The 24,955-nt window shown below is 46.5% G+C and overlaps 1 protein-coding gene across 2 annotated transcripts in view; it reads right to left on the bottom strand.

Annotated features, from left to right (window-relative positions):
- ADGRF5 (adhesion G protein-coupled receptor F5) overlaps positions 1–24,224 on the bottom strand; it is a 56,270-nt gene extending 32,046 nt beyond the window's left edge. For both annotated transcript variants that reach the window (XM_075554999.1, XM_075554998.1), the window contains exons 1-7: positions 23,970–24,224; positions 23,758–23,818; positions 12,027–12,197; positions 6,209–6,385; positions 5,965–6,074; positions 4,060–4,118; positions 469–611 (exon numbers count right to left, since the gene is read on the bottom strand). In XM_075554999.1, coding sequence (XP_075411114.1) covers positions 469–611; positions 4,060–4,118; positions 5,965–6,074; positions 6,209–6,385; positions 12,027–12,197; positions 23,758–23,818; positions 23,970–23,975 — 727 coding nt within the window. In that variant the 5' untranslated portion in view covers positions 23,976–24,224. The remainder of the gene's footprint in view (positions 1–468; positions 612–4,059; positions 4,119–5,964; positions 6,075–6,208; positions 6,386–12,026; positions 12,198–23,757; positions 23,819–23,969) is intronic.
- Positions 24,225–24,955: the final 731 nt, after the last annotated feature.

The following is a 24,955-nucleotide window of genomic DNA, read 5'->3' as shown; positions in this document are numbered from 1 at the left end:
AACAGCAGAAGCCAGCTCTGTACCCCACTTTACAAGTGATCCCTCCGTCCTCCTCTTTGTCACCACTGTTTTGGTTCTCAACGTTCCTTGTGCATTAGAACCACCTAGCAGGCTCATTAAATCACACGTTTGCTCTGGAGGGCTGAGGGCAGGCCACCAATGGACATTGCTAAGCATCTCTCAGGTGGTGCTGATGCTCAGAAACACTGCTCTACAAGCAGTCATGAGCCCCAATTTAATATCAGCACTCTCCTATCAAGGCTATCACAATCCCCACCCCAATGCCAGTTTGATTTCTAAAAAATATTTTGGATGCTACAATCATGAAATTTTTTGCAGGATCAAAAACATTGTTTCATTCTGCTATATAAAGGTTTCCATGAAGTCAGAGTCCACGCTACGGCCACTAACACCACCAACAGCAAATAGACTCTCTACAGAAAAATTACGTAGTAAAGTTCCACTTACTAGTCGTAACTGCTTGGAAAGAATTGTAGTCCATCTTGTAGGTTTGATTGAGGCTCTGCATTACTTGTTCATTGGCTTTATGTATCACGTCAGGCGATAGCGTTGTGGCCTTGAGTTCATAATTCACAATCACACTTCCAGGCCTAAAGACAGACCATTTAGTTCAGTAAAGTATTTACCCACTTGGAAGAGTTGAGATCCTAATAGATTGTTCACATGGATAAACAAACTATCAGGGAAAGGCTGTGAGGACCGGAATAAACACACATCTACAGTCAAGGGTGCTAAGTTCCATTGGATGGGAAAAGGCGAGTCTTTTCAATAAACGGTGCTGGGAAAATAATAGTTCCACATGCAAGGAACAGGATCTGTGCCTCACACCATACACATAACCAAACTCAATGGATCAAGGACCTACTTATGCAAAACAAAACCATAAAATTCTCAGAAGAGCAAGCAAGGATGCTCCGTGTCATTAGCCACCTGAAAGATGCTTGCTGAATCCTCAGTGAGAGCCCATGTCATGGCTAAGACCCCAAGGAACACACTTCAGGTGAGGATGTGGTGAAGATAGAACTATTATCCCTTTCTGGTGGGAATGCTGTTGTGGAAAACAGTGTAGTGGTTCCCCATAAAAGGAAATATTTGACCCAGTATTTTCACTCCTAGCCTTGGACTTCCACCCAGAAGACTTGAAAGAAAATCAAAAGGAAATTTGAATATCCATGCTCATTATAGCACTACTCACAATAGCCAAGGATGGAATTAACCGAAATGTCCATCGACCAACCCAAAGCAAATTCACTGCCATTGAGTCAATTCTGACTCATATCAACCCTATAGGGCAGAGTAGAACAAGCCCTGTCAGTGTCTGAGATTATAAATTTGTATGGGCACCAAAGGCCCCATTATTCACTGCAGAACAGCTGGTGGGTTTGAACTTCTTATCTTACAACTCATAATCCACTATGCCATCAGAGAGACTATGCCCATCAACAGATGCATGGGAATCAAAATGTAGTACAAACTTGTACAGTGGGCTACTAGCTAGACAGCAAAGGGATGAAGTGAATATGCTTCAGTGTAGATGGCGTTTGAAGACTAAGCGATCACCAAAAACAAATACTCTATGGCCTCACTTACGTTAAAAGACAAAAACAGGCAAATGTATAGAGAACAACCTTTATTATTGGTTATCAAGTATAGAGGAGGGTTAATGGTGATAAAATGTATTTAATTAGGTTTAGAAATACTTGAGTGATTTTTGTCATTGTTGTCAAAAAGTCTCACATCTGTAAAAAAAAGGTGCATTGGCAAAAGTTGTTTGATAGATGTGGTAGTTGCATAATCTGTTGTCAATTTGAGCAGATTAAGAGGGTGGGGGTGGCGTCTAGCCTGTCAATCAGGGTGTAGCTTGATGAGTTCATTTGGAGGCGCTAAGGAGATAAATAGCTCGATGGAGGCAGGACACGTGCTCAATCCCTGCTAGACATTCTTGTTGACAAGCCACATGGAGACAGGCTGATGGAAGCCAGAGCCTCAGAGCTGGAGAAGCCATGTGGAGACCCCTGTCAGCACTGAGATGCTTACACCACCACGGGATCCACAAGACTTTCCACCCACTGGCCTGTGATTGTCCTGTATTTGCCATCATTGCATGTGTTTTGTGAGTCTGACGAGGAATTTATAGTTTGGTACTTGACATATGGGCTAATATCAGACTTAGGGACTTGATCTGGACTGGGCTGGGTTGTTTTCTCAAAATTCAACTGTTCTTGTATATAAAGCTCTTCCTTATACACGAGTGTGTATGAATTTGTTTCTCTAGGCTCCCCAGACTAACACAATAGATATATTTACAACAATGTACACAAAAGTAGCTGTTCAGGCTTCTCAAGTACAACCAAACATTTCATAGGATTTGGTTGCTTGGCTTGTAGTGTTAGGGTCATGGCTTCATACGACATGACGTTTCATTGGCCTAACAATGTCTTTTGTGTTTCCGTTCTCTCCTAGCTTATTGTGTTGTGTCTGGGATCTTAAAAGCTTGCCAGTAGCTGGCCACAGGTCTCTATTCACCTGGAACAACAGGGGAACAAAGGAGAATCAGGACTAGGACTAGACAGAGGGTCTAGAATATGTGACTCATTGCCTCCAGGGACAACTTAGTCATGAGATAATAAAGCACTAGATGGTTCTGGGCTATCAGTACTAGACATTTTGAAGAAAGCGTCCATCCAAGAATCCTGATCAAAAGGGGGGGGGGGAAGCATAACAGAGTTTTAAACTTTTGTAGACTCTAGACTTCTAGAAGCCATGAAGGGTAGATGAACCTCTGAAAAAAAAGTGCTCTGAGATAACCTTTACACCTTACATCAAAAATGTCTCAAGTCATAATAAATCCCCAAATACTTCAGCTTAACTAGTGAAACAATGGTCTACCTTCAGCATGATGCTCTTTTTAGAATGATCTATATGGGAACCAATTGGCAACAGCAATGGGAAAGAGTCAATGGAAGCCTTGGGGCGGGGCAGTGAGTTTGGGTTAATGAGGGAGCCACAACCCTGGAAAGGCGGGTGGGGTGGGGGGTATGGTGAGAATGATGCATAACTCAAAGACTGAGATGGAGACTGTGGAGTTGGTACTTGACTTTACTGTCTGCACTCTCAACAACAACGAAATAAATAAAATTGGGGGCCAAATTTCTTAGACAAGGAAGCAGAGGACAAATAGAACCAGGAGCACTATTCTTCTCACTGCAATCAATGTACTTTCAGTTGATGGTTCAGGGCCTGGCTTGCATCGATGCTGTCTGCAGCCAGGTAACGTGCACACACAAAGTTGTCAAGTAGTTGGATGAGGATTCATAAACTGAATCAGCAGCAGCCACAACACAGAGCAGACGGACTGCTGTCACCCGATGTACTGAATGTAAGGGAGCCCCAGAAACCTGGGTGTCCCTGGAAACAGTCCTGCTTTTTGAGATTGAGAGCTAATTTACTAGAAACACTGTGAAGCCCCACGCAGGAGGGCCGTCAGGTTGCTCAGCTCCAAAGGACCCCTAACGCACAACTCTGAGGTCCAGACCGGCTCGGAAACTTTTGGATGAAGGCATCCTGGCCGTTCTAATCCTGCACTTCGGTATTCCGAACTCCCTAAAACACAACGCTGCCAAGTCTGCACAACATACATAAAACAATGCCTGCATTTGAAGAAACCAGCCCCCCGACCCCTCGTTTTGAAATAGTTGGCTACTGTTCTCAGTATTTTCTTCGTTTGGGGACCCTCGTGGCACAGTGGGTAAGTGCTCAGCTGCTAACTGAAAGGTTGGTGGTTTGAATCCACCAGTTGATCTTTGGGAGAAAGACACAGCAGGTGTCTACAATGAAGATCACAGACTTGCAGACCCCGCCTCTGTTCTCTGGGGTCTCTACAAGACACACAATGGTGTGAAGCCTCTGCCATCTGGCCTTGGCCTTGGTCTTCACTGTTAGCAAACAAGCCATCCCAGGCGATGCCCTGCTCTCCTTCATGAATGTGCTGGGTGCCCCCACCGTCCAATAGAAATGACCAAATGAGACCCATCTTACCTGAAGCCTGTCACAGTCACTGACTTGAAGCCTGACAAAATGCTGTAACCCTTCTGGAACTGGAAAATAAAATAAGACGAGCGTTGCGTATCAAAAATGGCGTGAGAGAAATGCTGAAAGTTTTGGAACAGAGTTCGAAGCTCTTCTTTACCACCCTATTCAGATAAATCTGGCATCAGCAGACCTTTGGAGAAGTAATTCCTAACTACCAGTTTTTGGTCTGCATCCTGTGAGAAGCTGACATAAGATTAAATTTGAAAAACATTTAGTCAGGTTAGGTAGACTAGGAACACAGAAAGAAAGACAGAAAGAACCAAAGAACCAAAGAAAGAAAGAAAGAAAGAAAGAAAAGGAAGGGAGACAGGGAAAGCAGGAGAGTCACCAGGTGCTGCGCTCAGAAGCAGGGAAAGAAGGTTGGCTAACAGCATCCTACACAGAAGCCACAAAGGTTCAGCAAGATCCTCAAAGAAAGTCCAGGTGGGGTAGGCATGAACCTGACTGCTGTTCACTCATCTGTGGAGAGCAGGAGACCCTGACCTGGATTTCCGTAGGAGCATCTGGGAGGAGCATCCTCTTGGCTGCCGCACAACCCCTCCTTGGCCACATGGCGGCTCTGCCTGGGTCAGTCTCTTTTTTATATTGCTCTTTTACTCTGTTTTGTTTCTCTGAGTACCATCCTCACTGGCAAGTTTTAATTGATTCAAATCACATTTACTATCTAGTTATAACAGGCAAAGCACCATGTCAGGTACCTGGGCAGGTGGAACCTTCTGTTTCTCCTAAAGCATGCAACTCTGTGTGTGTGTGTTTGTGTTTGTGTGTGCACTCGTGCACCATGAGCTGGGATTGTTCCCATGCAATGTAGAGCTCTTATATGCCAGATGCAAATGAGATGCCCAAGAGCTCTTAGGAATTAAACTTCATTCCGGAACCCAGGGAAACGGGAGAGGGCATTAAAAGAAGTTATTACTTCAGCCCACTTGCTCTTCCTTGCCTTGAGAGAGAGGGCTGAAATCTAAGAGTGGTCCATGAGCAATTCCCATACAGAGTTTAGTCTCAGAAACCCGGCTGCTGTGCTCAGAATTGATTTGATCGCAGTCAGTTTTGCTTTGTGTACAGTTTGGTACTAATATGTGTCACACCACTTTGGCGGCTCTATGCCAACTAAGTTCGTTCAGGCAAAACGCTGAAGCTTAAATGCATTCATCTGTCAGTCGCACAGGCTGTACTCCGAGAGTGTCGTCGGTTTTACAGGAATACATTTAAATCTGTCTTAAGCAGGCACGGAGTCCCCGAGTGAGGTAAACAGTGACAGCAGATGGGCGCTCATCAAAATGGTGGGCATTTGAGTGCCCCCAGAAGTGCCAGCTCCCAAAGGCTTGGGCATTTGCTTCTCCAAATCGAAGTCATTGAAAGCCTTATGGAGATAGCTCTACGCTAACAGATGTGGGATCCCCTGATTGGAGGGCAGCCGGCTAAGCGGGGAGCTAAGTGCAAATGATGAGGGAGCTGCAGCATCGAATGGGTTGGTGTCCTCTGTGCTCAACCTTGGGCTGCTCTGCATGAAAGATGCTGCAGATCTCTTCCTGTAACATGCTTATTCCAAACGAGGTCCTCAGGCCTCACCATAGGTTCCAGGCCATTGGTGCTACCAAATCTTATCTGAACCAATTCTCCCTGGGGAACAAGGGCCCTGTGTGGGTCAAGGTACTGCCCATGGAAATGCTCTCACATTTCAGCTTTTCCTACTTGACATTCCCAGCTGTCTTGGAATAATGTCCACATCTGCCTTCCTACACCCTGACAGCTGAAGGCAACGCGTCTGCCAACAGTCCGTCCGAAAGCAATACCCTCGCTCTGCCAGAAGGGTTTGCAGGGGAAGAGGCTCCCACGGCCAAAACCTACTGCTAGTTCCAGGTCAGTCTTGTAGGACCGATAGAGGGCTGAGGAGGAGTTCTTGAGGTCTTCCGGAAAGGCCACATTGAGCCTGACTGACATCCTCAGCGTAACACCTTCTGGAAACAAAGCACAGGGCAGTATTTACAAGCCTGGTACGAGAGTCGGAGTACACCGGGTACAGAGGCACATTTGCTTGAGCTGAAGACACATAGCCACTCAACCCCCCAAGCATTGAGTGAGCGGTGCTTACCTCCACGCAGCTGGCAAAAAGGTCCCTTGGGAGGCAGGTGTTTGAGGCAATTGCAATGGTGTCCTGGGAGGGCGCTGCTGGGCCCTGGACAAGTGAGACTTGGGAGGCACTTTTCCGGAGGCCACGCATAGCCTGCTTCACAGGAGCACCACACTTCCTTTGCAGCAGGTCTGCATACTGATGTCAAACAGAATTGGGGCGGGGGGCGGGGGGGAAATGTTGGTAACTCTCTCTGTATTGGTACATGGATTCATACCTGTAGGGTCCTTGAGGGGTGCCACCAACTAAGTCCTCAGCTGCTAACCAAGGGTTGGCACCTTCAGTCCACTCAGAGTCAGCGCGGAAGAGTCTTGGCAGTCTATCCCTGAAAACCCTATGACTCTACTCTGACACACCTGGGCTCACCATGAATCAGAATCCACTCAATAGCAATGGTTTAAATGATTTATAACGCACACACACACTACCATCCGGTCCGTAGTGGCTCGTGGTGACCCTATCAGGACAGGGTTGAACTGCCTCTGTGGTTTTCCGAGACTGTCATTCTTTGCAGGAGTAGAAAGTTGTTTTTCTCCTGTGACATGCCTGGGAGTCTCAGACTGCCGGCTTTGCAGTTAGCAGCCCAATGTTTAACCCCCAGGGCTCAGTTGAGCTAGACCTATAAGAAATCCTAAGAAGCTTAGGTGGCCCTATGAGTTAGGCGTTGGACTGCTATCCTCAAGGTTGGTAGTTCAAATTCAATAACCACTCAGCGGGAGGAAGATGAGGTTGTCCACACCTGTAAAGGTTTCCAATCTCAGAAAGCCTGCACAGGGTTGCTATGAGGTGGAATTGCTTCAACAGCAGTGGTCTTGTTTTTGTTTTCATTTGTAGGAAATTCTAACTCTACGTCAATGTCACCCTTCTGACATGTTCAATAAATACATGTAATGCCATACGTGTCGCCATGCTATTGGGCATCACTGGCTAAAGATAACTGCCACAACCCTCCTACCAGAGACTGGTGATGATAAGTACATTGTAGTTGGTTTCCAAGATGCCACCTGCCATCAGGGCGTCCTTTGGTGGTTCCCTCTCCTACTGTCCCAGAGTTGGTCCATAGGACCAATACAGTATGGCGGAGCAAGTGGTATGTGATTTCTGAGCTTAAGTTATCAAAGACATGGGAGCGTCCCTCTTAATTGTGCGTCTTCCTCTCTCAGGTCACCGGCTCTGGGAAGGCCAGTGCCATCAGGACATTCTGGCACTCGATAAGACGCCCACAGGGCGAGAAACTGAGGTCTGCAGCATGTAGTGAAAGCCTGAAGCCTGCTACTACCATGGGAGTGAGTTGGAAAGTGAGTCTCAGCACCCACTGAGCTTTCAGATGACTGCAACTCTGGCTGACAGCCCAATTATCACCTCAGGGGGGACATAGTGCAGCCCCCTCTCAGATTTCTGATCTTCAGAACCCGTGTGAGACAGAAAATGTTGGGGGGGGGGCGGCTATAGCCTGTAGCCCTAAGGCAATCTATAACCGAAATATTCTGACTAAACAGCTATTTCCCAAGGACCATAAGGTATGTTGTTGGAGGAGCATGGGTGCCATGAGCAAAAATGGAAAGTCAGACTTTACCAGCCATGAACCCGAAAGGGGCAGATAGACGTCACCACCCAGGAGCAGCAGACGCTCCCTTAAGGCACCGTGGAAATGCTCAAACATATCAGTAAACTCAGACATACATGGGAGAGTGGATGTACTGATAACATAGATTTATAAGCAGCAAAGCGAGATGATAAGCCATCATCATCGTGCTTGCTTTTCCCAGCACCCGATGGACCTTGAGTTCCCAGGGCCAAGAGGCATAGTGTCCCAGCTCCCTCACTGGAGGAAGTGATATGACATCTGGTCCTACAGCCCACAGCCTTCCTCGCGAGACACACATGGTAACCTTGACGCTCTTGCTCAATATTTGCTTTATTACTTATGAGATTTGAAGGTGTGATTCTCTTCCTCTGTGAGCCTAGCGGACCAGCCCCTTCTGCTTCACACTAAGAACTTGTGTGCAGAGGGAACGAAGGGTTTATGTTTTGACCTTTATCCCTATATCCATGTAAATTATTGATTGCAGTGAATAAAACCTAAGCATTACAAAGACTGTTGGAGGCCCTGCATGTTTTATGGGATTTGCTTAAAGCAATGAGGAGGAGACCACGAGCAAAGAAGTATGGAGAACCCTTGGGGTGACCAAGTGTGAAGATCATGGTCAACACACACACCAGGCATTAAGATCACGGTCAATAGGAAGCTTGGTGTTGTAGGGGTTAAATGCTCAGCTGCTAACCTAAAAGGTCAGTATTCAGAACCCCTACTTCCTCCTTAGGACAAACGTAGTAATCTGCTTCCCAAGAGATTTACATCCTTGGAAACTCAATAGCGCAGTTGTGCTCTGTCTGTAAGGTCACTGGCTTTGGATCAGAAATGATTCACTGGCAGTAGGTTTGGTTTTGGGGGAACATAGCAAGTCTACTTTTATCACCCATCCATCCTACCAACCACTTCTTGGAGGCTAGCTCTTTCTAGGCACTAACTGTTGGTCCTAGGGTCCATGAACCTCGGGTTATTTTTAACACATGAAGCCTCCCTTTTTCTACACCTCTCTCTAAGTTACTCCCAAGGAAGGATTTACCCCTCAATGTATCAGGGACCAAACTTTCTCATAGGATGAATTTTCCAACTTCATTCACGTTTCCAAAGAGACCCTTGCTATTATCCCAAGTTTCTCAAATGCAGTTGTAAAGATTTGAAGTCATGTTGCCCCTATAACACAATAAAGCAGGAAGCATAGTGAATCTATGTTATAAAAGCTCACAGCTATATGCTCAAGTGCCCATAATTACCAACTATTCAACTAACACAGATGACTTACTTATGTAGTAGTTATTGGTGTGCTCTGCTAACTAGATTTGCTTTCTAGAATCCAAGCTGACACTATCAGTGTCCAGATGAAAATCGGAAGCAAAACAGAGCCAAATAAAAATATATTAACCAATTAAATCTATTTACCTTAATTAAGGGAAATCATTATAAAGGCAGAAGACTTGGGCCGGTGAGAATATAGAGGGCTGTTTCCATGCACATGCTGAAGTACTCTCGTTTTGTGAGATACCCAGTGGAAAAGAAGCTCTGTAGTAAAAAACATTTGGGATGCGTAGCATAAATGTCCCCAGCTGGATTATCCCCCAGGCACACCGGCATCAGATTGGAAAGCCACCAACTCAAAGACATGATTGCTAATTGTAGAATTTTGTGGGAAGTTGTACAACCACAAGGGAGCAATCTAGGTGCAAGCTGCATCTACCAGAATCCCCCAATAGGCTACATAGACTAACTAACAGTATTGAAAAATAACATTCTTTCTGGTTTCCATTACAAAATAATAAAATCTGGGATCTGTTTCATGCTCCTGTTTTGATTCTGACTCCTCATGACCCTACAGGGCAGTGCCGAAGTCTCACAGGGTTTTCTAGGCTGCAGACATTTATGGGAGAAGATTACCAAGTGTTTTCTCCCATGTAACTGATGAGTTTAGATTGCCGGCCTTTGCTAAGCAGCCAAGTACTTAGCTATCACGCCACTTTAGCATCTGTCAGTGCTTGCTAATTTACAAAGCAGCGACCCTTTTAACTGCCACCATGCAGGACAAAGGAGCAGTCCTGTCTCCCAGCTTCTGTGAATACTATGTGCCCAGGTGATGGGCCTGACCAGGTCTCTGAGATACAAGGGAGCTACATGACTTTGAAGGGAAGAAGGTGATCAGAAATTCCAATCCCATAGCCTGGAAGGCTCTGCTTCATTCCTTGCTTCTAATCCAGGCATGCCTTTGGTTTCTATTTCTTCATCTATGATGCAAACAGAAGGAGGTTGCTGCTCTTTAATACCAGAAACAAATCCTTGTGTGGTAGTTACATAATCTATCCTTAATTTGAGACTTGAGAGTAAAGGGGTGGAGGTTAGCCTGTCAATCAAGTTGCAGCTTGATGACCTCATTTAGAGGCACAAAGGAGATAAATAGCTCACACATACATTCCCTGGGAGACATTCCTGTTGAGAAGACACATGGAGCTATGCTAGAGCCACATGGAGCTGAAGGAGCAACATGGAGATCTCTGCCATTGCTGAGATGCTTCCACTGCCACTGGATCCACAAGACTTTTCACCCAATGACCTGTGATCTTCCTGCATTTGGCATCATCGCAGGTGTTGCGTGAGTTTGAAGAATTTATAGACTGATATCAGACATAAGGGCTAATATCAGACTTATGGACTTGATCTGGGCTTGGGTATTTTCTCAAATATTTAATTGCTCTTGTATAGAAAGCTCTTTCTTATATACATGAATGTCTACGAATTTGTTTCTCTCGTCAACCCAGACTAAAACATCGTGCTGCAGCCATCTGTTTCTCAAGGGAGAGAGGTGCCGTCGTTTGTCAGGTAGGACCTGGCTATGTCTTTTTGAAGAGTTACTTTTGAAACTTGTTATTGTGAGTTGGGTGGAGATTTGCAGAGCAGATCCGTTTTCCATTCAATAATACACGCACATTTTGTTTCCTCTCATGACTTGCAACCCCCTCAGTGAAACACCACTGGCCCCTCTTCTCCCCTTGGTTTCCTGTTTCCCCACTGCCTTCTCTGCAGCCCGTCTGAACTCTGTCCTGAGGAAATGCTTACCGTTTGATCTCAAAGGGTTGATTACTTCCCCAGCGCTAGTGTTCCGCTCATTGACCTGTCTGTTGTTTGACTGAAAGGACCACCGTGTTCAGAGTTTCATCAATCACTATCCATTCATTACACCTGCTTTTAAAAATTAGTTGGAGTGATGTCCCACATTGTTCTCTTACTTAATCAGGACCTTCTAACGGGATCCCTTTCAGAGCAGATGGTAGTGGAAACCGGCGCCATCTCGTTCTTATGGTCTCAGGGTTTTGGAGACTCATGTTCATATAGGCTAATTGTCCATCAGACTAATTATTGCCATGTATCTTCCAGTTTCATCATCATTTTTGCCTCTAGACAGGGCCAGACCAATAGCTGCACCCATGAGCTTCAAACACCCAGTTGCTACTCACCAAAATAGGACGTAGAACATGTCTTAGTGGATTGTTATGCCAATTGACCTCAGTGTCCTCCCAAGGCCATAGTCCTGGTTCCTCCAGGTCCAATATTCATTCCCTTGAGGTGTTTGGTTGTCTAAGAAGCTTTCAATAACTTAGCTCCCTATATGCTCCATCACCATGATCATGGACATATGTGTAGCAAAGTCAATACCCATGTATGGATATCCTCTGGCAAGGGGATATTATAGGGGACTATAACTATAAATAATTATATATATACAACTATAAATATAGACTTATAGTTTGCATCTATTTCAATTGATATTTATTTGTATGTCCATTCTCCTTCCCATACCATTCAGCCTTCACGTCTATCCCGTACCCCCTAGTAGACCCCTATTATTGCAGGATTGTGTATAAATGGTATTTGCCCCGGTAGCCTTTGCCTCTTGTGCTCCTGTCAGTGTGTTCTCTTGCCTCCATCAGTTTTTGCCACTCTCCCTCCTACTGTATATTCACCCTGAGCCACACAAACCTGTCACCATTTGAAATGGTGATGGGCAGTCTTTGTCCTGGAAAGGTCAAGTCCGGAAACCACACATCCATCAGACCCTTTGGAACACTTCACTACCAGGGATCCTTGGCTCTAATTGTCAAGAGTTCAGACAGCTTCTTCCGAGGTTCCCCACCTTCAGGTCTAAAGCAAGAGGTTTCTACTCACCTGTGGTCAGTGCGATGCTCAAAATGTGGGCGGCTGGGTCTGCGCTGTTCTTTAAAGCTGAAAGAGTGAGGTTGTTCAGGTAAGCTTTGATGGGGTCCAGGAAGGATGCATTCTCCACACTGATCTCAATGTCCACAGTGTACTCCTCAGGGGCAGGGCCACTTGTGGCGACTGAAAAGGAAGCACAGGGTGGCTGTGAAAGTGTCCAGTTGGGGACAGAGGGAGAGAGGAGCATATCAGCAGTTAGAATTAATGGCAGCTACATGTGGAGGCTGGCCTCAAGACTTTCGGCTCTGGAGAGTTTCTAGGGAGCCCTTGAAGCAAAAAAGAAGGGTGTTCACTCTCCACCGCTCACCCATCTCTTTGAGGTACTTGTTCTCTGCAATTTTACTGTGGAAAGAAGAAACGAAGTGGCTCTGTCTGGTCCCACTACAAAGGCTGCTGGCCGCTTGAACGTTCTGCGGGCTGACACAGGATTTGTCCATTTCTGCTCATGCCCACCACACTCCCTTGGTGCCCCGGAGCCAGGGGGCAATTGTGTGGAGCATGGATAGTAAGAGGGCAAAAGGGGAGCAGGGAACCCCAGCAGGGAGGTCCAAAAATAGGGCTGACAATAAATACCATCACCTGGCTTAAGTTCCAAAATGCCAGCTTGACAGGATTGAGTCCGTGTGTCCCCAGCACTCGAGACCAGCATGCCTAGAGGCTGAGAGCTGTGTCCATACCTGGCTTGAACATCTCCTGGAAAAGTCATCCAGTTCAGTCTCCTGACTCTTACCGAGGTGTGACCTTCTTTGTTCTGATTCAATGACTTCTTTGTTCTGACTCAATGTCTCCTACATCCAGCTCAATAAAATAGAAAAGATCTCCAGGTCTTCCTTGCTCCTCCACAATGGTGCTGACAGGCTGGACTTCCAAACCCTCTCCCAACTTGCCGCCCCTTTGTGGCCTCTGGGCCCGAACACGCTGCCACTGCAGGCAGGCCAATTTCCTCCACCCTGTGCTTAGGTATGGTTTTTTCCTTACATCACAGCTCACAACAGGCTCCCTCTAACCTGCTCAGTCTTTCCCCAGGTCACCTCTGACCTACCTGACAGCCTGGACTTCAGACCAAGCTTATATCCCTCATCATCATCATCCTCTCCATCTCCATCTCCATCTCCACGATGGCATCTTTGTGCTTACACAGCACATTGAAAATGCTCTTTTACGTGATCCCCACTTCACAATCCCAGCCAACAGACAAGGAAGACTGACTATCCGGATGAGATAACTGACTGTTCATTTAGTTAGTCTTATGGTGAAGCTCTGGCATTACAGTGTCAAGGCCTAAACAGCAGTTTTACTTCCTAAGGTGGACCATGTGACTCACCTCTTCTGCGTCTTCCTCTCAGATCGACTCTGCCTACAAGCATCATTCTCCTGTCCCCAAATTTCAGTTTCTCCAGATTTGGACCATATATAAAAGAACTAAGCTACACTCACTGTCATCCAGTTGATGCCAACTCATGGCAACCCTATAGGACAGGGCACAACGGCCCCTGCGAGTTGCCAAGCCTGTAAGTCTTTACCTATGGTTGTCGCCCATGGAGTGACTGGTGATTTCAAACTGCTGACCTTGTGGATCAAGCATGATCATGCATACCAGCTCATCTACAGGTATGGGGCTTGCCACACAATATGCACATGTCTCATCAATTCTAAGTAAGTGTGGGACTTTCTGAATTAAGTAACAGACTCAACTCTCTGCTGCCACCATAATCTTTGACTCCTTCTTGACTGGAATGCATAACTGAAGCAGAAGTCCTGGGATCACTTAGTAGTCAATGAAGAATCACAAAAGAATACAAGTTTTTGGTTTGTTTTTAAGAAGTGCCTTGGGAAGACCGACCATGACTTATTTTATCTTGCCAGTTGAATGAGACAAAAGATCAATGAACATTTGAAAAAGTGCTACCGCCAACTCTGGAAACGTGACAAATACTTAGTGATAAGATTAAAATTCTTTGTCCCTTTTCTCAAAGGGTGTATATTTTCACCACAATAGTAAAATACTGGTTGTTACATGTTCTAACGACTATAAAACTTAAGGAAGGGAACGGGGCACTTGTGGAAAATGCTATTTGTTAAAATTACTGCGGAAAAGTAAATGGTTTACTTGGTCTCCTAAATACTATTTATCTCTGGAGGCTGGTTTTACACATTCACCTTGTTGGTGGTAATTCTTTTTTTTAAATTTTGGCAGCATTCGCCTTATTCTACTCAATTCAAACTGTACAAAACGGCCCGAGCAGAATCTCCGAATATGATGGCTACATTTTAGGGTAAATTTCCTAAATATTGACACAGTCGGTACATTTTATAGCCTAACGTGGCATCTCAGTCTGACACGATGCTAGGGCATTAGGTCAAATTTCCTGTTTTCTTTCTGAACCTCAAATCATCCAGTGCCGAAGACAAGCTTCCTGGAAGAACAATTCATCAGAATTTGTGTCATCCGACTCTACAGCAGATGATGCTCCCCGCTGGGGACATTTACCAGGAGAGTTCACAAGGTCTGCCCGGAGCATAGCCTTTCCTGAAAAGTAAGTCAGCCGTGCTTATGTCCTCCAGAGAGGATTACTAGCTTCACAATCCTCTTGGCAGTCGGTTTACTCTCCACCCACGGATGGAAACCGGATTTCCTGGGCATTGGCTGCTTTTGCGATGGGCGCAGTTAGGTAGCAGGTCTGGGGTCATCTATGACAATCACCTGCATCCTTGCCTCCTGGGGTCTGGTCCCAGCAGCTCTACCCTGTCCTATAGGGTCACTATGGGTCAGTATGGACTTGATGGCAGAGAGCTTTGTTTTTTGAGAATTTCGTGCATAATTCTCAAAGTAGATTTAAAAAAAAATCAAAGTTAAAGGCAAATTAGTGATAGTTAATAAGAGAATTGTGCAAAACTGTGCTCAATTCTACTTAGCACAATGCCTGAGAAATCGACACTCAGGGAAGTGCAGGGTGAACCTGGCCTCATTGATAGTCATGGGTTTTGACACCAAGTGTCACGAGGGTCTTTGGTTTGTGTCTTTGTCTACTGACTTATAAGTAACCACCTATAAGTGCCTGTTTGTCAGCACAGAGCTGGATGCTACAAACCCAAGGCTCAGACAGAGGCCCCCATCCTTGCACCAGAGGTAAACAGTAAGCTCGAATGTCAGGCAGCTTAGAGGGCATGGGGACATGGAAGGTGGGGCAATGAGACAGTGGCAGCCACAGGGAATGCTATTATCTTTTGTAGAATGGTTAAAAACAAGCAAGATAATAATTTAAAAAACTCACTGCCGTTGAGGTGATTCCAACTCATAGTGACCCTGTAGATCCTGGAGGACAGTCTAGACCTGCCCTTGTGGGTTTCCAAGGCTTTTAATAGTAATAGAAGCAGAAAATGCCATTTTTCTCCAAGGAGCACATGGTGAATTTGAACTGCTCACCTTGCAATGAGCAGTGCACCTCTTCACCCAGTGCACCACTGTGGCAGTTACATCATAGTCTCCTGTCAACTAGAGGAAGAGGAAAAGGCTGGCCTGTCAATCAGGTCTTAGCCCATGAAGCCTCTGTGTGGCATGGTCTTCTCCTGAGGATTCTGGGAACTCCTGTCTTCCTCCCTGCAGAGAGGTGAGACAGACTCTCTCCCTGCCAGACATTCCTGTTAACAAGCCACATGGAGCTATGCTGATGCAGCCGGAGCCCTGGAGCTGGAGGAGTCACATGGAGACCCACACCAGTGCTGAGATGCTTCTATCACCACTGGGTCCACAAAACTTTCCACCCCCTGGCCTGCGATCTTCCTGCATTCCACGTCATTGCATCTGTTGTGGGAGTCTGAAGAGGAATTTATAGACTGGTATCGGGCTGATATCAAATTTATGGACTTGAGCTTAACCAGGCTGGGATGGTTTCTTAATATACAATTACCCTTTGATCTAAATCTCTTTCTTATACAGATATGAGTGTCTACGAGTTTGTTTCTCTAGTCCACCCAGACTAACACAGCCACCAACGCTCCTTGTAGAATGGCTAGGAAAAACGTTTCTGAAAAGGTAAATGTGAGCGGGACCACTAGGGCACCGAGGAGATGAATGATCCGCACAGACACTAGAGATCATCCCTAGGAAGAGAGAATGGATGAAAAACCCCAGATTTAGAACAAACTTCTTGTATGGTTCCGGTAATAAAAAGATGCCACTCTTGGTTTCAGACATCTGGTCTCGCAGGGAGCTTAGAATAGTTTTATGGTCTTTTGAGCTGACCACAGAAACTCAGCAGAGCCTCTTTTCTGAAACATCCCAACCCAAGCATCTGAGCTGAAGGGAAGAAGACAAGATACTAAGCTAAGAGTTGGAGGTTCAAGGCCACCCAGATGTCCTTCAGAAGAGAGGTGTGAAAAAAGCAGACCCTGGAACCCACACAGAGCACAGACAGCTCTTCTCTACACTCGACAGTAGTCAGGAGAGGGGCTAACACGACGGCAAGGGACTTGGTTTGTCCATCTACTCAGTGAACAGCCTAACCAGCCCACCATTGGAGGGGTAGAGGAACTTCAAGCCTCAGACCTGAGGTCTTCCGGGAAAGGGTTATTTCCTGTCGTCTTCCAGACAAAGAAGGATGCTGGGGTCAGAGGGCAAGGCCCCCTTGGTGTGTGAGCTTGTGCTTTAATCTCCCTTCCAGGGCCCTCTGTAGCCTCTGGACCATCCCAAGGAGGGCATGGTCCCCCCTCAGGTTCCTGTCCCCTGGTGTTGTTTAGTCTGCTTCTCTCTGACTCACATATGCCCTGGGTAGAAGGTAACACATTCAAGGTGTCATGGGTGTTACAAACAGAGGCCTGTCCGCAGAGAACGGAGGCACAAGCAAGCCAGATTTCCCTTCTGCGTCCCCATAACCCCCTGCCTGTCACACAGCGCTGATCTTACAGACCTATTTCTGGAAAGTTGGCCACATGGGCGGGCAAGCTGCTCTGGATCCGAGTCATCGTTGCACTAGTGAACGGTTCTATTTTTGCCTGGCAACTCTCACGGGAGTGCTGACTTCTTGGAGTCAGGGGCCTACGTCCAAGTCTCCCACATGGAAAAGAACAAAGCTGCTGACATCGTCCGAGGGAAATGAGGGGGTGGGGGTAAAAGGGTCACGACCCACATGTTGAGAACCGCTAATCTAGGCGATGATGCTCTCACATCATCTCTGTCTCACGGTTGTTTGGTACAACCAGTACAGTCCGAGGATCCCGCTTTCTCTCTTTTGGTTTTGAAACAGATTTATCAGCCGAGGGAAACTGCCAGACCCCCAGGCTACAATTTACCTGGCAGGTGTAGCTGGATGGCGGGGCAATGGCATATAACAATATATCCTTCTCTAGGAAGTCTCATTCTCATTCATTGCCATCGTGTCAACTCTGACTCACAGCGACCCGGAGGACAGAATCGTCAGACCTGGGAGGGCAGAATAGTCAGACCCTGGAGGACAGAATAGTGAGACCCGGGAGGACAGAATAGAACTGCTCCCTGTGGGTGTCTGAGACTGTCACTATTTATAGGAGTCTCTAGAGAGCCTCATCTTTCTCCTGCAGTGCAGCGAGTGATTTCGAACTGCTGACTTTGCTGTTAGCAGCCCAACACATAATCCACTGAGCCACCTCCTGGCTAGCCACAGAAACCTGCTCCGTCAAATCACCTCTAACTTATCATGGCTCTATAGAAGGTAGCACAAGTGCCCCATAGGATTTCCCAAACTTTCATCCCATGAAAGCAAAAAAGAGTGCTTCAACTTCTATCCATGGGGCAGCTGAGGGGTTCAAAATACTGCCTTAAAGTTAGCAGCCAAGTGCAGTTAAGTAAGGCACCACCAGGGGGCCCCTTAAACAGCAAATGAAGGCAGTGAAGCCAGGCTTCCTACTCTACAAGGCTGTTCCCAGAGTCTCCATACGGGATCCCATGGGCAGGAGCCAAAGAACAAGCTGGTCTAGAACACTCAACTCTGAACACGGGCTTCAGAGGCAGACAGGCCTGGCATGGCATGCCTTCTTACCTGGGCAAGTCACTAAATCTCTCTGAGCCACACTTCACTCGTCAGTGCACGAGGGGTGACGTTTTCTCTGCAGGATTGTTGTGTCAGAGCTGGGATAGTGTGAGTGGACCCTAGCCAAGTGTCTGGCACATAGAAGCCATTCTGAAATAGTAGTTAGAAATAGACACGCTGAATATAATAAAAATAACAATGATACTCTGCTTGGAAATATGCATGGTCATTAAGTAAGCTAGCAAACAAGATATATATATGTATATATATTTAAACGCTCATCTGTATTCTATGGTAAGAGATTTTAAAAAACCACTCAAACATAAAGAGCAAGCTTAAAACCAAGCCCACCCATCAGTGGGAGAACACCAAGTCTCTCAACCTCACACTACCACCAGCTACCCATTCACTCAGCAGTAAGTGCTACCTGGAATCGCAAGGAAGAACATAGCCATGAACTTCCCATAGTCTCTCCCTCCCTCCCTCTCAGCCTGGAAAATACACCATGCTTCTTGCAGCCAGCTCAGGAGGAACCTGTATGCTGGCTGGGAGGATTGCTGAACTGGCAGCCAGACAACACAATCTGGTAAGAATCTTGTTCTGACAACAGACTGCTAACCTGTCAGAGTGTCCAGTGTTATGGCCCCTTGGTGCCCTTTCTTGCCCTTTTGTCTCCCACCAAACATCCTCTGTAAAGTCAAAGAAAAGCCAATGGGACTCTTGGGAACCATAAGGCTCAGAGACTTGGAAGGGAGAATGTTGACACGGAAGACATGTTTCTGTCACTTCTCACCAGGAAGAAACTTCTACTTTCAGCTCACTTTGAAGACTCTTCTAAGATGAGATTTTCAACTTATCTGTGAACTTCAGCTATCAGTGTCTGTCTGCTTCCAATTCCACTGTCAACCTGAGGTCTCTCTAGTCACAATGTCCCCCAGGTGTGCGCACTCCTGCAGGGTTACCTGCACCACTGTTGTCCCATCATTCCCATGTCCAAACCATTTCCTGAAGCTTTGGGTCCACTTCTTTATATGTCTCTGACAGGCATGCCTTCTGCTCCTTTTCAAGCGACTGCCAGGGCCAGGCCTGAGTCCAGACTGCCAAGCCTCCTAGCAGGGCTCCCTCAGGTGCACTGATCTTTCTATTACAGAATCCATTCAGCCATAACTGTTACGCCATAATTTTCCATGAAGGTGACTTCTATCAGTTCTGTTATCTGCACCAGGCCCTCAGCTGGTCTAGTGGCCACTTCCTGGCATCCAGAACACTCCATAATTAGCACATAATTCTACCTGCCTTGGGCTCTTCTTATTTGCTTCGCCTTCTCCAAAGTTAACCTCAGCTCTAACAGGCAAAACCACAGTCATTTCTGTCTCTGTGCCTTTGGACAGATCTCTCACCTTCGTGAGTGCGTTGAAATAACAGGAACCGGCTGCCCTTCGAGTCAGTTCTGCCCTTGAGTCACGGGGAGCACAAGCATGTCAGAGTAGAACCGTGCTCTGCACAGCTTTCAATAGATAATTTTTCAAAAGTAGATTGCCAAGTTTTTCTCCCAAGATGTCTCTGGGTGGTCTCAAACCTCTGTCTCAAAATGCTAGCTCCTATAACGTGGTCCTCCTCCTTGCCTTCAAAAATGCATAGGCAAAAGGTGTACAGAATATCCCACCCCACCACTGTGTGCAAGTTGGTTTCAACTCGTAGAGACCCTACATAGCAGAACAGAGCTGGCTCCTGGGATTTCCAAGGCTGGCTTTCTTTATGGGGGAAGATGCCATATCTTCAACCCTCAGAGCAGCTGGTGAGTTCCAACCGTTAGATTCACAGTGCCTTAACCAGAGCTCCACGGAAATGCTTAGGAACATATCGGAACCTTTCGATGCAATGTATTTTTTTTAAGAAAATGAATTTTTTTCTTTTAAGTATAGAAACACATTTTTAAAAAGCACACACAGATAAATATTTTTAAAGTAATATGTGCATACTACTATTTAATCCCAGAAAGGGGAAGTGGTTTTTCACACCAAAGGATAAGATTTTGAAGACTACATGGAGGCCAAGGATGGGGAAAGAGGTGGGGGGAGGGGAAGGATAGGAAATTATGGCGGAAGAAAAGATGGGAGGGAGAAGGGAAAAACACATGGATGGAGGGTGTCATGGGATACCATTACTGATTTGATTTGATGAGATGAGCAACCACGTAGAATATATTTTCCTTTAAACACCCATGTAAATCAATAAGTAATGGTAAAAACAAGAAAGAGAGAGAGAGAGGAGGTTCAAAGCCTTAGTCTAGGGGAGGAGATGAGTCAGTCAGGATGCGATGTAGTCCTAATGAAGACTACAGCTTTCCTCCAGTTCCTAAATGCTTTCTCCCCCCGCCCTCCCCCGCCCCCCCCCCCCCCCCCCGCCAACTATCATGATCCAAATTCTACCTTGCAAGTCTGGATAGAGCAGAGGATGTACAATGGTGCAGATAGGAGCTGGGGGCACAGGGAATCCAGGGTGGATGATCCCTTCAGGATCAGCTGTGTGAGTGGCGATACTGGGAGGGTAGAGGGAGGGGGTTGGAAAGAGGGAACCGATTACAAGGATCTACATGTGACCTCCTCCCTGGGGGGACAGACAACAGAAAAGGGAGTGAAGGGAGACGTCGGACAGGGAAAGATATGACAAAATAATAATTTATGAATTATCAAGGGCTCATGAGGGAGTGGGGAGGGAGGGGGAAAAAGTGGACCTGATGCAAAGGGCTTACGTGGAGAGCAAATACATTGAAATTGATGAGGGCAAAGAATGTACAGATGTGCTTTACGCAATTGATATATGTATGGATTGTGATAAGAGTTGTATGAGTCCCTAATAAAATGTTTAAAAAATAAAAAGAAAATGATGATGGCAAAAAAACAAAAACAAAAAACCATCCAGGCCCCTTGCCCCTTGGATCTAAACCTCTGTCAGAGTGGCTAAAAAAGGAGGGACATAGAACTGAAGTGAACTTGGAACCTTTTGAGACGGACAAGTTCACTTCAAACCACAATGATTGAATCCCTTCCGTTATCCTGTAAGTGTGAAAGTCGTCTTTTCAAACGTCCCAGGGAAGGTAAGTAACTGAGACCACGTAGGAAGTCCTTGGTGGATTGGGCTTACACATAAGTAATGAACAATAAGTATCGATCCTATTCTTAAAGAGGACTAACAATTTGGGCCCAGCGCCTCAAAGGACCTATTTGTCTTTAACTTGGCATCTCTGCTTGCCTTCTTCCTCTCGTGAAGACTCCTATGCCTGTGCCTGTGAGAGGAAGCCAACCCAGTCCCGACCTGAAAGCCAGAGCCCCGTGCAGACCCTCAGTCACCACAGCAGATGCCCAAGTGTGGGAAGATGCTGAACCAAACATCACACCCCTCGCTGTTCTTCACCGACTGGGGAGGGATCCTCTCAACTACAGCTTACCTGCTGGGACTCGAGGACCCAGAGCCTGGGCCCATGGGACCACATCTAATATCAATGGTTTAGTAAAATCACCGAGGCTAATCCAACTTCTGCAAATGATGATGGATGAACTCATTAACACGCCCAAGTGGGAGACTCCGGAGGCCCAAGAGCACAGAAGACCATGTGAAATCAATGAGACACATGCTTTCCTGGGGATTTATCCCCACCAAGGTTGTTTTTCATTATCCTTGGAAACTCCTGGAATGTCTGCTCCCTAGGCCTAGTGGCAGTTTCCTCTCCAAGCGCCACCCCCTCCCCAAACATCTCCATTGGCCATGGACAGCGGGGCCAGGAAGCGTAGGAAGAAGACGTCTCTTTTACAGCTGTGGGGTCAACGACTGCTCCACGGCAGCTGGCAGCCTGGCCCCAAGGACTTGGCAGAAACCTGACTGGAACTCATCTCAAATAGTTTGATGTCAAAAGACAAAGGTCTTTCAAAACACCAGTGGGCACATCTCCAGCCCTGTTCCTGTCATGGGGTGCAGGAGGGCTTGGGGGGTGTTGACAGGGACGGAAAGGAGATGGCCATGCTTGCTTTAAAGCTCAGACTGCCCTGTCTGGGCTATGAGGTGTCCCAGGAGAGGGGGAGAGGCGCCCGAGAGCTCTTCATCAGGACAAAATTAATAAAGCAAATGAGAAAAGGCCAGAGTGGAGACAGGAGAAAGGTGAGGGGAGGGAAAGGAAGAGGAAAAGCAAAGATCAAGGAAAGGAATTACCTAAGGGCCATGATTTTAAGGAAAGAAAAGATTTTTGAGGGGATCAGATCTATGCTTTTGCAAGATCCTTTTCAGAAGATGGTGGAATAGGAGAAAGAGATCATGGGAAAATTCAGCCCATAGCCATAAGAAGGGTTTCAAAAAGTTTGTGGAAAAAATTCCATTTTTCTCGTGACCTTTAGAAGCCATCTCAGATACTAACAACTGTATAAAATTCATGGCCATGAAGTAGATTCCAATTCATAGCGACGCTACAGGTCAGAGTAGATCTGCCCCTTTGGGTTCCTGACACTTTAAATGTTTGCAGGTGTAGACAGCCTCCTTGTTCTCCCACAGAGGGGCTGGTGCGTTCGAACCACTGGTCTTGTTGTCAGCAACTCCATGTATAACCCATTATGCCACCCAAGCTCCACATTTGGGCTGAGACACCAATGAAGACCAGACAAATGTTCACAGCTCTCCAGCTGCACCCAACCCCACAAAGACGAAACCCCCCAACCAAGCTCACTGCCATCGAGCTCATTCTGACTCACAGCGACCCGTATGGCACAAGGTAAAACTGCTCCCGTGGACTCCTAAGACCGGACCTCTTATGGGAGTGGAAAGCCTTGTCTTTCTCCCGAGGAGCAATGGATGGTTTCGAACTGTTGACCTTGTAGACAGCAGTTCAACTCTGCCCACTATGCCACCGGGGTTCCTTCACAAAGGGAAGCGTCCAAGGTATTTCAGACTGCTTCTCTGGAGTTCCGTGAGCGAACAAGGGTGGAAAACTACAGGTGAAGCTGAGGCATGAAACAAAGAAGCAACATGACACGGCTGAGAGGGAGGCTTTCAAGCACAAGCTAACACATTGTTTCTTTTTTCCTCTCCTTTTTCTCTCTTTTCCTCTCTCCCTCCCTTTTCTACTCTCTCCTTTCTCAGTCCTTTTCTGAATTAGCTTTTTAAAAAAATTGTCCCTATTGCATGCCCCCTAGCCCCTTCTCCCCTCCGTGATGGTTTGAGGCTCAAGAAGCAGGCTTTGTGATGGTGGAGGAGGGCAACTGGGAAGAGAGCCTCCTGGACATCTTCATGAAATGGGGCATGGTGACACAGAGAAAAGGGAGATTGGGACGTGCTGCTGGAGTCGCTCGTGGTTCAGATGGTGAAACATTTGGCTGCAAATCAAAGGGTTGTACATTTGAGTCTACCCCGAGGTGCCTCAAAAGACAAGGCCAGCAGTCTACATCTGAGAAATCAGCCCCGGAAAGCTCTGGAATACAGTTCTGTGCGAACATACATGGACTGTCGGGAGTTGGAATTGAGTGTACTGCAATTTTGTTTTTTACTTTCTGCATTTGGATTCTACTACTTGACCTGCATGCTGCTTGGATACTGCACACGGTAGGTCACAGGGTTGAAAGAAGTCACAGCAAATGCCACTTGATGGGAATTATTGGAGGAGATTGGCAAAGAACCAGCTCACATACCTGCTCGTCTCTCTCGTAGTGGCCCGTCCTCATCGTCTGGTAGTTCTGGCCTGCGGAGCCCCTGAAAGAATATTTTAAAGAATTGTTCATTAGTTATCAGTCCAGGACATGTTAGCGCTGAACTTTGAGCTATTGTTTTGGGGTTAGCAGCTGAGTGCCCATTGGATGTCAGGCAAGCAGCCAGTGCATGCTAGCCAAACAAACAAACTCACTGTCATAGAGTTGATGCTGCTTCAGATTGACCCTAGGAAAGGGCAGCACCGCCTATGCGAGTTTCTGAGGCTGTAACTCTTGATGGGAATCAAATCGTTCCCATCTTTCTCCTGGGAGCAGCGGGTGGTTTCAAACTACCTGGCAGTTAGCAGCCCAGTGTGTAACCACGATGCTGCCAGAGCCCCTTGAACTGAAAGATGTGGGGGTGGGAGCGGGGGTGGGGATTGAAGTTGCCTCTGAAATGTGATCTGATAATCCACTCTTTAATAAACCAGTCTCTGGATCCAAGAGTAGAAGAACTGGCTATATCTACATTTCTCAGAATTCCTGTGGTTTAAGTCCTGTCAAGAAAGATAAACCATGATGTTCTAAACTTGCCTATGCTTGAACCCTAAGTTCTCTGCCTAAGACTTGAACCATGAGTCACTTCAATAACCTTGTAGATATGTCTCACGACCTCTTCTCAGCACTGAAATGGCCCCAGGTCAACATCTCAGTAACACTCTGGCTGTGTAACCACTGTACATTCTTAGGTATCATTTTCTCTTCCTCTGGATTTTTTTTCTCCCTTAGCTAGTTCTATGGTTGCTTTCTCTGGTACAGCCAAGTCTATAGTCAGGCTGCCCAGGGAGCAAGGCCGTGAGATTTATTAGCTAGGGGTCTCAATCATCTCCTCTGTAACATGGGACTACTAATACCCATCCAGTCTCCCAGGATGGTTGTGAGAATCAGGTAAGCAACCTAAAAGCTTCTAGGAAGCTCTAGTAGTAAGTCCAGCTCCTTTCATAATGAGCACGCTGGTGAAGAATGTTGAATATGTCCACGGGCTTCCGGAAGAGTAAACAAATCTGTCTTGGAAGAAGTACAGCCAGAATGTCCCTTAATGTTCCTGAGAAGCGAACGTGGCAAGATTTCATCTCACGTACATTGAGCACGTTATCAGAAGAGACTGTTCCTGGAGAAGGACACCAAGTTTGGTCAAGTG

This window comes from Tenrec ecaudatus, chromosome 7, assembly GCF_050624435.1.
Source record: "Tenrec ecaudatus isolate mTenEca1 chromosome 7, mTenEca1.hap1, whole genome shotgun sequence".
Taxonomy (NCBI): domain Eukaryota; kingdom Metazoa; phylum Chordata; class Mammalia; order Afrosoricida; family Tenrecidae; genus Tenrec; species Tenrec ecaudatus.
Note: the sequence above shows the minus strand (reverse complement) of the source record. Positions and strands in the feature narration are given on the sequence as shown.